General features: G+C 46.5%; 1 protein-coding gene across 1 annotated transcript in view; it reads left to right on the top strand.

Moving 5' to 3' along the window:
* The window catches only part of FBXO15 (F-box protein 15), a 30,284-nt gene extending 18,517 nt beyond the window's left edge, over nucleotides 1-11,767 (top strand). Inside the window, exons 8-9 of the mRNA XM_010855052.1 lie at nucleotides 10,113-10,237; nucleotides 11,389-11,767. Of these exons, the coding sequence (XP_010853354.1) occupies nucleotides 10,113-10,237; nucleotides 11,389-11,658 (395 nt within the window). The 3' untranslated portion in view covers nucleotides 11,659-11,767. The remainder of the gene's footprint in view (nucleotides 1-10,112; nucleotides 10,238-11,388) is intronic.
* Nucleotides 11,768-12,368: the final 601 nt, after the last annotated feature.

Genomic DNA, 12,368 nt, shown 5'->3' with positions numbered 1-12,368 from the left:
CCCGCTTTCCCTGCCTGACACGGTCTCTCTTCTCCAGGGGCTGGGCTGAGGCCCGTGTCGCGGGGGCTGCTGGGAGTTCAGAGGAGAGGACTGCCCGTGCCTCGTTCTCGTTCTCGGGGAACACCGAGTCCTGTTGACTGCGCTCTGTGTGCGTCCCTCATGCCCGAGCTGTGCCCTCGACTGTGATGAGGACAGGACGAGGGTGGCAGAGAACCTGGGCGGGCGCTCGTCACAGGTGCCTGCTGCACGCTTCGTGCCCGTGTTAGTCTTCATGGCAAGCCTGTGGGCTGGGCACTGTGCCCCCTCCTGGGTCACTGCTGGAGCGGCTGAAGCTTGTGCTTGGGGTCCTCCCTCCGGCTGCACCCCGGGCTGACCGCGGAGCCCAGGGTCTCAAGCCCTGGGCTGCTGTCTCCTGTATGCTGTACTTTGCAGCGTTGTGCGTCTAGGGTGTGCCTTCTCCTGTGTGACTCTGTCTTTTCAAGGTGATGGGCTCGTAAGGGTGTCAGGTGGGGGCCCTTCTCTGCCTGAACGCTGACGTACCCTGAGAAGGTGAGATGATTGTTAGGACAGGAAGGAGGCTGAGTAAAAGAATGGGAGCCTGTGACAGGAGCAATTCAATTCGCCTTTCATCTGTTTTCACCATAAGGGACGTTTTCCCCATAAGGCTTCACACGACTCTCTCGCATGTTTCCTCTGCCTGTGGTTCCGCGATGCGGACCAGCAGAGGGCGCTGTTGCCATCAAAGTAGTCATCCCTCTACCAGAGCACAAACCCACGTGTCCTCTAGGTTTTTGAGAAATGCGCTTGTGGTTTCAGGTGGAATATTTAATAAATTCCAGCTCTGTCATTGCGGGAGGGGATGACAGCACAGTGCCCCTGTCAAGGGTAATGTTTTATCCTCACGGTCCTAGAATTGCAGGACGCTGAGCAGCCTGCAGAAGGGAGTGGCAAGACCTTGGCAGCTCACACCTCTTCCCTCCAGACCCTTGAGGTTTTTCTCTTTCTCTGACTTTGCTCTGTATCCTCTCGCGGTAATAAATCTTAGCCATTAAGACAGCTATGCCCTGAGTCCTGTGAGTCTTCCCAGTAGGTCCTCTGGGTCTTGGGGACCCAGTGCCAACCATCTACCCACATCTGCAAAAGTACAGAAGTCATAACGTGCCCAGGGAAACCCAGGAACCCCTCCCAGGGCCGTGCGGTTACACACGAGTCGCGAATCCACCTGCCCAGTGCTGTCTGCCTGAGAAGCATGTTGGAGCCTCAGCACCCAGGGCTCTTACTGGGGCTGGCCACGTGGGCACCCTCTGCCAGCCTCACCCACATTCCAGACTCCCAGGAGGAAAAGTATTCAGCATGGATCACCCTGTCGGTAACAGACTGTTCAGTCAGAGAGGAATGGTGAGGTAGGAATCCTCCTGAAACCTGTCTCCAGACCTCAGCCAGAGGCTGGCAGGCTTTCTAAGGGTAGGCTGTCTCAGGATGCGAGCGCACTTCACCCAGTGGAAGAGCAGACAGGAAGCGTCCAGTCGTATCTTTGAAGTGTAAATGGAACCTGAAAAAGAGCACGTTCAGCAGTGCAAAGTATGAAAGAATGTGATTTTTTTGATCTTAGTATCAAGCTAATTATTACCAATTTTCAGAAGCTGGAGGAAAAAGATTTTGCACAGTACAGCATGTTGAGACTTTTTATCAGTGTTGAGAGGGAGAGTGATGGTAAAGAGGCAGAGGAAAAGAACTTCTAGATAACAAAGTATGCTGCTAGTGTCACTTATTTGAGTTGTTAGAAAATGCATTTAAAAACTAATAGCTTTTTCCTTTTATGGGTTTGAGAATTCTGAATATGTGGACATTTGTAAAAAACAAAAATCACCCAAGGACAACTCTTGTTTCTCTTTTGGTTCATTTTCAAGTCTAGAGCTATGTTTATATTTGCGGACCACACTGTGGGAGCAGTGCCTGCTTTTTCCCCATGTCACTAAATAGCCTTTGAAAAATTAGACTTTGGGAAGTTGTATGACAACCTGTTGTTGGGTCTTATCATGCTTTATTGACCTATTCTCCTTCTGTTGGGCATTTAGGTCTCCTTTTCCATGATTATACCACTATTATCATGAGCATTATTTTGAAAAATGTTTGGTAATTTGAGAGGTGACAATGACATCTGATTGTTTTAACTTTGTAAATGTTGAATGTATATCAAGGGTTTGGAATAACAGACGTGTCTAAAGATTCTGAAGATAATTAATCTGAGAAAATTAGCAAAGCCATGTGTATTGACTGTTTTAAAAAGCCTGTGGACTGTAGCTGAGTTGGCGGTTGCTGAAGCAGCTGTCAGGTGGGCTGCTTAGGGCACCTAGCCGCTCAGGCTGCAGTGGCACCTGCCACAGGTGTGTGGCATGTGGTCAGGTGGAAAGGAAGTGAGGAGTGTTCCAGGAGACGGGGCTATACCAGTGCTGTCTGGTTTTCATATCTCTTTCCTAACTGAATTTCCAGTTGTTTGTATTTGATTGGTTCCACTATTTTAAATGTTTACTAGATCTATGTGAGTTTTAGTTGCAAATATTTTCAACATTTTGTCTTTTGCCTTTTAAGTTTTGTACATGTTGCTTTGGATTCCTGCCCCCACCCCCAAGTGTTGTTTTTTTCTTAATATTTATTTATTTTGTCAGGTCTTAAATGCGGCACGAGGAATCTTGAGTTGCAGCATGTCGGGTCTAGATCCCCCACCAGGGATCAAATCCTGGCTCCCTGCATTGGGAGTGCAGACTCTTAGCCACTGGACGACCAGGGAAGGTCCCACTAAAAAATTTTTCATTGTATATAATCAGTCCTTTTTTCTTGTTGTTGCTTCCAAGATTTTTACACATAAAAAGTACCCACTTGGCAAGGCCAGGCGAACATTCACCTATGTTCCCTTTCTGTTACTTCCCTTCCTTTTGTAAACCCAGGGCTTCCCTCGTGGCTCAGCTGGTAAAGAATCCGCCTGCAATGCGGGAGACCTGGGCTGGATCCCCAGGCTGGGAATGACCACAGGCAGCCTGCAGTTCCCTGCCTTCCCACAAGGGCTCCTTCTCTGCTGTGGGTCGGCCCCCTCTCCCTGTGACTCTACCAGGCAGGAAGTTCGTCCAGGCTTTACTCATGGATTTTGTTATGAAAATGTGTCCCCTCCCCCAGGGTAACGTTTCTTACCAATGAACTTTTATCGAAAATGTCTCAGTTATTTCCATCCATTTATTCTTTTAGATGTATTTAAAATAATCACTTGGCCAGATTTTAAGTGTCTTATTTGGATTTTGATCAGATTTGTATCAGATGTGTACATTAATTTGAAAGGGATTGATGCAGTTTCATTCAGGGCTCTGGACCTTCTGTTTAAGTTTTCTTCCTTGTCCTTAGGAGAAATGTTTGTTACGTAGGTCTTTGACTTTTTTCAACTCATTTTTGTGTCATTGTGAGTGAATACTCTTAGGTTATGTTTCCGTTAACTGTTACTAGATTTGTTTTATATCCTTTGGAGATTTTGTGATGTGCTTTTCATTAAAATGCTGATTAAATAATAAATAGTACCGTACTCTGTAAGGTGCAATAGAAAACACTGAGGGATCTGAAAGAAGTTATGGGCCTGAGAAACTTTTTACTTTACAAAAAAGTAGGGTTGTTCTTCTCTTGAGGAACAGAAACTGTTTAGCCCAGATAACCTCTTTTTAAGAAATTCTACTTTAAATTTTGTATGGTTTGTTTGAGATATGTTTCTTATATAGTATGTCACCCCATTTTTATTGGTTGTGATTCCAAAAATAGATAGTTTTTTGTTTCCTCTGTTCCTTGATACTAATTACTTTCTGTGTTTCTAGGTCAAATTATCCTCTCTAAACATTTGTGGTAACAGGAAGGCATTAGAAATTGTTTAGTATTTTCTAGGTGGTGATTATCTAGAAAAATTAGAGCAGATAATTTGTATAGCATCTTCGTCAGTGGTGGTGCTTACCTTTTCCCTGGTTTGCACATTCGGTGGCCCGTTATGAACAAATTGGCGCTACAGACTGCTGTCCACACGGCAGGAGAACACAGACCTCCATGCATTTCACGTCATAGCTCATTGGGAGCCAGTGGTCTTTTCCCTGAAGCGGGACAGGCGATGTGATTTGTGGGGCCCAGCGTAAAATGGAACTTCGAGGCTCCTTGTGAGAAAATTATTCAGTTCAGAATGGTGACAGTAAACCAGGAGGGTCCTCTGCAGACGCACAGGTTGTGGCCCCTGAAGCTGGCCCCCCCGCCCCCTGCCTGCCCCAGCCTGGGGACCCAGGACCTGTGGAGAGGAGCCTTGAGGTTCTGAAAGCGTTCATTATTGTTTAGTCACTCAGTTGTGTCCTACTCTTTGCAACCCCATGGACTGTAGCCCACCTGACTCCTCTGTCCGTGGGATTTCCCAGGCAAGAATACTGGCGTGGGTTGCCATTTCCTCCTCCAGGGGATCTTCCTGACCCAGGAACAGAACCCACGTCTCCTGCACTGGCAAGTGGATTCTTTACCACTGAGCCACCTGGGAAGCCTTTACAGGAACCCTTTTCCTCCTCTTTTGCATTTCTGGCCTCTTTACTTCTGTTTGAGATTCTAACTTCATGAATGCCCAGAGGTTCCTTAGAGAAAATCACAAATACATGTCCAATGGGTCTGTCAGACTTTTTTCTTCATGTTCAGGGACTTGGTCTGTAACTGCATTTAACTATTTACATTTTATGTATATCAGGGGTTTGGAATAACAGATGTGTCTGAAGATTATCTCAAGATAATTATCTGAGAAAAATAGCAAAGCCATGTGTATTCCAGGGGAGATTTACTTTAGACAGCTGAGAGGAGATTTTCTCACTTTAAGAATTAGTGCCATTTCTGTTTGATCATTAGAGTCTTGTTCCTAATTACTACTTTGTAGCATCAGGTCTCTGTAGCTGTGAATTGTTAATACTCTGTGGCATGTATTGCTAGGTTTATAGGGTCTCCCTCCCTCTTTATCCAAAACTTGCACAGACATCTGAGAGTTGCTTCTGTTCCATTTATTTGTGCTCCTGAGCTGGTCTCCAGATGGTGATCGAGGGTTCTGTCTTGTTCAGTTTATCTGTTTAGTTAACCTGTGCTCTGTTGTCCTTGCCTCAGGCCGTTCTAATCTAACTGAACCCCACCCCCCGCCCCTTCTGTGTTCTTTGCTTTAGGAAAAAATCACTGGTCTCTCCTCCCCACTGTCTTTACTTCCCACTTTTTCTATGTTCTATTTGTGATGCAAAAAATGAACTCTAATCATAGCTGAGAAATGAGAACTGTTGACAGTAGTGTCCTTAATATGCCACAGAACACATGACCTTTATTCCCAGAGACTAGGTTATTTTAGGAAAGAGATCAACAGTCCAGTATCTTTAAATGTTCAAGAGTATAGGGCTCTCTTGGAGGCTCAGGCAGTAAAGAATCTGCCTGCAGTGCTAGAGAGCCGGGTTCAGTCCCTCGGTTGGGAAGATCCCCTGGAAAAGGAAATGGCAACCCACTCCAAAGAGCTGGACACGACTGAGTGGCTAACACACAGGGGTTTAGGAAAGGAAGAGATGAACGCAGTTAGAAGGGTGCCGTGAGCCGCAGGGGTGACGGGTAAGCTCCCTAAGGCACTGGGGGACGAGGAAGCTCTGAGGACTCAAGTGGGCCCTGCCCGGAGTTACGGTTAGATGGGAAAAGCGGGGCTGGTGCTTACGCAGAGGGGCCTTCGGAGGAACAGTGATCAAGATAACAGCTAACGCTTGAGTGCCTCATTTTCTGTAACTTTCCCCTCTGCTTTCCAACTTAGAAAAAATTACAGGAATAGTTCAAGAACTCCCATATACGCATTTCCTTTTTTAACGATAGATTGGTCTTGCTTGTTCTAGGACGTCATACAAAAGGGCTCATACAGTACGTCCTCATGCGTTCAGACTCTTTCAGCATTGTGTTTTTGAGATGCAAGGGTGATTGTCATTCCTATTCATTGATGAATTGCATTCCATTGAAAAAATACACCAGAATTTGCTCACCTATTTTCCTGTTGCTAGAGAAGGAATTTGGGTTGTTTTCTGGTTTGGACTGTTAGGAATAAAGCTACTGTAGATTTTTTATGAAAGTCTTTTTTGTGGGCATATGTTTTTATTTCTCTTGGCTAAATACCTAGGGCTGAAAAGTTGAATCTTAAGGCAGGTTTATGGATTGAAAGTTGATAATTTTTTTTTTTTAAGTATAAGAAATTTTTATGTATTAGAAGTTACCAAATTTCAGTTTTTAGAGTGGTTGTGCCATTTTACATTCTCATCATCTGTGTCTGAGTGCTCTGGTTGCTCCATATCCTGGGCAACCATTGATGTTATTCGTCTTTTAAATTTTCACGGATCTGGTGTGTGGCACTGGTGGTCTCTCCCTGGTGGCCGCCAGTGGTTAAGCACTTTTTCGTGTGCTTGTTATCCGTTTGTATGTCTTGTTTTGGAGTATCCTTGTGTCTGTGTATTCTGTCTCTTTATTCCTCAGTTGTAAGAGCTTTTTATATATTCTGGGTAATAGTCCTTTACCAGATACATGTCTTGCAGATATTTTTTCCCTGGCTGTGGCTTGCTTATTCATTTTCTCAGTGGTGGTGGTTTAGTTGCTCAGTGGTATCGACTCTTTATAACGCTATGGACTGTAGCCCTCCAGGCTCCTCTGTCCATGGGATTCTCCAGGCAAGAATACTGGAGTGGGTTGCCATTTCCTTTTCCAGGGGATCTTCCCGACCCAGGGATTGAACCTGGGTCTCCTATATTGCAGGTGGTCTCCTGCATCACAGGTGAATTCTTTACCAACTGAGCTTCCAGGGAAGCTCCAAATTTTCTTGATGATTTACCATTTTAGTGATCAGAAGTTTCTCATTTTGATGAAATCTCATTTATTATTTTTTTGTTTTATGGTATTGTTTTCTGTTAAAAACAATCTTCTGCACCAGGTTATGGAGATATTCTTTCTTCCAGCTGGAGTATCGTTTATGTCTGTGAACCATCCTTAATTAATTTTTGTATGAAGTATGAGGCAAGGGTTGAGGTTCGTTTCATTTTCCCAAATGAATAGAAAGTTGTTCTTACACCATTTGTGAAAAGGCTTTCTTTTCTCATTGAATTATTTTGATGTTTTTGTCAAAAAATCAGTTGCTTGTAACAGTATTGGTCTATTTCTGGACCCATCTGTTCTACATCATTCATCTATTGATCTTTATACTAATACCACACTGTCTTGATTGCTTTAGCTCTTTAGTAATTCTTGAAGTCAATTACTTTTCTTTTTTTTCAAGATTGTGTGGCTATTTTAGGCCCTTAGCATTGCCATGTGAATTTTAGAATCAGCTCGTCAAATCTTACTCTTTATTGATAAATTAGTTATTAAATACATGCTGGATGGTGTATGTGTGGTTGGATTCCTTTGCTGCTCACCTGAGACTGTCAGAACAGGGCTTGTTAATCAGTTATACCCCAACACAAAATAAAACGCTTAGGAGAATACCTGCTGGATTATCATTATTAAGCCTGTATATCAAATTTGGGTAAATGGACATCCTGACAGTCTCGAGTCTTGCAGTCCATGAACACGGTGCATCTTTCTGGCTGGCAGTAGACTTAACCCTTTAGATGGATTATTATTGTTGAGATAATACATAAAAGTACTTAGCATGGCATTTATAAGGACCCATCCTCTAATGTTGCTATTTACTGTTAGTTCCATTAATCACACAGCTTTATAAAGTACTTTCTGTTCATATCTCATTTTGATTAGCGTGGAGCTTGACCATGGTCACACTGCTAGGAAATGCCTGGGCAGGGTTTGAAATGAAGTCCTTACGACTCTTAGATTTCGTGCTTGTAAGCGTATGTCCTGGAAGCCAAGGGTAGTGAGCCTTGTGTTGTATTTCTCTGTGTTTGGGGGTGGCCTTTATATGTTGGCAGGTTAAGGTTAGACAGGATCCAACAACAGTTTATTCCAAATGGTTTAAGCATCACAGGAGTTAAATGAGGATGTGCTGGCTCACAGTCTCCCCAGAGAACTGTGGCTTCTCCCGTGAGAGCATCACCCTGTCACCCCAGGAGCTGACCGCAGAGTGCTGCCTGTGCCCCTGGCCCCACCCGTCAAGGCAGCTTTCCCTTCTCTGCCCCCGCCCTCTGTTCACACTGACCCAGGCGAGCAGGGACGCGCCCCTGCCAGGAGCCAGGCCACTTACCCCTGGTCTCAGGAGAGCTGGGGCGGCAGGCAGGGAGCCCAGGGGATCAGCCGTGGTTGGGGGGCTGCAGCTGGTTCCCCAGCACGTCTGGTCTGTGCATTCATACTTTCTACTCTGTTGGTAGTAAAATGAAAACAAAGCCTCTTGAGAATCTAAATCCACATTACACAGTTTCAGCTAGTATGTAAACCAATGGGAGATCCTGTTTCCCTGATTTCATATCCATTTTAATCTGTCCTAACATGTCGTAGACACAGAACACAGTCTGGGTTGTATTTCTGCTGCTTCCCTGCTGTGTGGCCTCAGAGAGGGCGCTGTTCGCCTCTCTGCTTTCTCAACTATGAGCTCAGAGAAGCACAGTGTCTAATTAGTAGTCCTGTTCTAGGCTGTTCTTTTAAGCTGCTGTGCACAAAGTGCTTAACTTATGCTTGGTGTGCAGGAAATACCCAGAAGCATGACCCGTTTTATGTACACTCACCTTCACACCTGCGTCCTGTGTGCAGATTGCTTACATGGAGAGAGAGCTTCCCCTTGTTCCGTCTCAGAGATGGAAGTGGTTGCCAGGGTCGGTGGGGAGAGCGCTGACTGTGAAGAGCCACATTGCTGGTCTACAGGGAGGATGTCTGGTGATGACGGAAGAGCATCGGTCCTCGCTTCCTGGAGAGATTTCATGTTTATCAACTTGGACGGATGTCACTGAGCTGTCGCTGGCTGTGGTACCTTGGAGTCTCCTTTCTGTTGTGGCTTGCAGACAGGCCGGCAGTCCCCTGCGTGGCTGTGCGGTGACACGGGTCTGAGCAGGGCCACATCTGCTGGGCAGGATGGCGTTGCCTCGGCTCCCCCGAGGCCTCGCTGGAGAAGCTGGCGAGCAGGGACCTGGGCTGCCCCGTGGAGCTGGAGCGGCACTGCCCGATGGGACTCCCACTCAGAGCCCGTGTCCTGCTTCCGATCTTTCGGTTGCGCCTATGTGAGGACACTGTGCCGTGTTCCCAGAACAGGACTGTGGCTCCCATGACAGCTCAGCTTTGGCTTTCTCTTGTCCTGTGAATGAAACGGCGTGGGGTCAGAGAGCTTGTGCTCTTCCTGTCTCTCCTCCCCCTGCTGGCCTGTGACTCACATCGCACGCTGGGGCAGGTGTGGCCTCTGAAGAAAGCTCACGTGCGAGTGAAGGCCCTTGACCCTGTCCTGGCTGATGCAGCCTTAGCAGGACGCATTACAGTGGGTGCAGGAGGGTCAGCGGCCCCGCAGGCCCCCAGGCGTGCGTGCAGCCCCACCGTGACGGCCCTGGCGGTCAGGCTGCTTGCAGGCTGCTCAGCGTTGGTCCTCATGGCCCGGGCTCTCGTCTCAGCGCTGGTCCGCGTGGGCCGGGATTTCTGCTCATTTATGCGCTTGTGAGGAGACACTGTGTGGGGGCTCCTTCCCTGACCATGTCCACAGTCACCTGCCCTCCTGGCTCCTTTCTCTGGACGTCTCTCCTTCCCTTTCTGTGCACTTTCTGGCCCCTGTTTTCTTAAGCTCCACAGCTCTGTTTCCCCACTTTCCTTGCTGTTATGTTTTATCAGATCAGTGGAACCCCTGCCTCTCAGCGGCCTCTCCATGGTGACAGGGTGCTATCTGGGTTCACCCCAGGGGTCTCCCCATCTCCCCGGTGAGACACGCTCATTTCTCTGTCTTGGGAATGCAGGTGCAGATGGTGGTGCCCTGGCCTCAGCCAGACGCCAGGGTCTCTCTTTTCCTTCCATCCCCAAACCCAGCTCTTAGATCCACGAGGCTTCCTTGTAGTGGCTGACCTGAGGAATCTTGACCTGTCGTCCTGCATTGGTTGCTATATAGTAATTTAAAAAATCTTCAATCTTTTCAGGATACCTTGAAAATGAATACATGAAGCTCACTGTGATAAGTTTTAAAAATAACACAGAACACCTACCTCTTATTGGAAAAGTTGGCCTTTCTTGGAAAACTAATAGTTTTGATGGCTGTATAAAGGTAATTTTTTTCTTAAAGTACTCGGTCTCTGTATAATTAACGTGTCTGATGATGTGTATGTGTGATGCTGCTTTGAAAGTCCTAGATTGATTGTTCTGGTGTCGGAAGAGCTGTGCACGTCTTCTTACTGCTGACCATCAGTTGATTGACTTATCCAGCACTTACTGAGCGCCTTTTGTTTTCCACTGAGCGAGGTGGGTGGGCGGCACTCAGCACCGTTTCTGAGTGGTGTTGATTGCACCCCTGCGCTCCCTCGAAGCCCTTTGGCTGTTTGTTTTATGGGGAAAGAGTGGAGCTGTAGGTTGCACCAGGCAAGTCGCATTTACTCAAAAGCGTCTTACTCATACACCCATTTAAAGTATATTGCAGCTCTGTTCCAGCATACAGATATTTCCTTGAACAGTTAAATTGGAGCTTGCCTGTCACAAACCAGCCGCACAGCGGGGAGGCTTGCTGTGGGGGCTGGTGTGGCGGAGGAGGGTGGTTCTCACACAGTCTGGCTCCTCTGGTGACCCCTGTGCCCGTGGGCGCCCTGGTTCTCGCTCCTCTCCTTCTGTATTTTGTGGGGTGAACTAGATTTACATGGGACGGTTCTGCTGTGGATGCAGAAGCCCCCAGTGAGCTAGGCTTTATGCTGCCTAGGAGCACGGAAGCCTCGTCACAGGGGTGAGGGGTGATGACTGAGGCAAGAGCCGCGTTGTCGCCGAGCATGGAGACCACTTCATTATCACTAAGGCGTCTCCCTTGGTCCACTTGCTCTTTGCTGTGATGAGATGTTTTATTAATTGTACGTGTAAACAGGCATTTAAGCTTAGGCAAAGATCTGTCGTACACAAAAGAATATTGTTCCGTTTCTTCAGGAGCACAGGCCTGGCTTTTTAAAATGGGTTCAGGTGAGTCTTACAGAAACATGTACGAGAACGTTGAAATCACAGTAGATGTTGAGGACCAGGAAAGGCAGACTGTCAACCTGGCAGACTTAAGGGGTCAGGAAGTGCACACTCTGCACGTTCCCGCCTCCTGTGATTTTGTTCTCTTTCCTCTTCTCCCTCCTCTTTCACTTAGTCCTTCATGACGAGGCTCCATGTCTCCCCAGGTCTAACTGGGATTTTTATGCTTGCCACTTATGAATGTTTGTGTTTATTTTGTAGAGTTGCTCTATAATGGACCTAACTCTTCTGGAGGAGTACGGGAAGCCCTTCTGGTGCTTCAGTTCCCCGGTGTGCGTGCGGTGCTGCCCCGGGCCCTCCGACGGCCCCAATTTCTTGGGGGAGGCATACTGTGTGGACTACTCGGATTCGGAAGGAAGGCTGCACATGGAGCTGGTGTGGGTCGAGGAGACGGAGGAGTACTTCATCGTCAGCCTGGCCCTCTACCTGCGGTTGGCGAAAGTAAACCAGTGGTTTGGGACACAATACTAAGCGGTAGCAATCGGTGGCAAATTATTATTGCTGTTTGTTTTCATTGGACTAACTGGTTTTGTTCCTGGTGTTTGTCGTGAGTTAAAATAAAGCACTGGTCTGTTCGGTATCTTCTTATTTCACATTATAAGTTATGCTTCCTGGGTCATTTTAAAGTTAAGGTATAGAAGATTAAGTTACATTTTAAAAACACGGAAGTAGCACATCACAGTGGAAATTCACATACAATGAAAAAGGGAAATATTTACTCTTCTCCTGCCCTTGCACTTTAAAATGCAAGAAAATGGATGAGACTGGAAACTGGTAAGTTTGCTCTTGGGGGGGTGTGTGTGTGTACAATAAAGATCATGTGACCTGATCTTTATAAAGGTGGTGTGTGTGGGTGTGTGTTGGGTAAAGATCATGTGACCACTGTATGTATGTGTCAGTGTGTGGGTGTGTGGGGGTGTGTGTGTTGGGTAAAGATCATGTGATCACTGTGTGTGTATATTGGATACATAGGATTCTTTCTTTGTAGGTTAGAAACCCAAATAAGGAAACACATTTAAATCTGAACTTCATGGTATTCATTAGGATTAGAAAGTGCTGTATTCATGGCATTTAGCAGCCACATTAGTATTCAATAAAGGAAAGTAAAATAGACAAATGACCTGCTTCAGAAGGAAAGACGTGTGTGTAATCATCTGAAGAAATTGTCATTCCTTAGAAGA

This window comes from Bison bison, unplaced genomic scaffold (genome assembly GCF_000754665.1).
Source record: "Bison bison bison isolate TAMUID 2011002044 unplaced genomic scaffold, Bison_UMD1.0 scf7180017864353, whole genome shotgun sequence".
Lineage (NCBI taxonomy): Eukaryota > Metazoa > Chordata > Mammalia > Artiodactyla > Bovidae > Bison > Bison bison.
The sequence above is the reverse complement of the archived record's forward strand: the minus strand, read 5'-3'. Positions and strand labels throughout refer to the sequence as shown.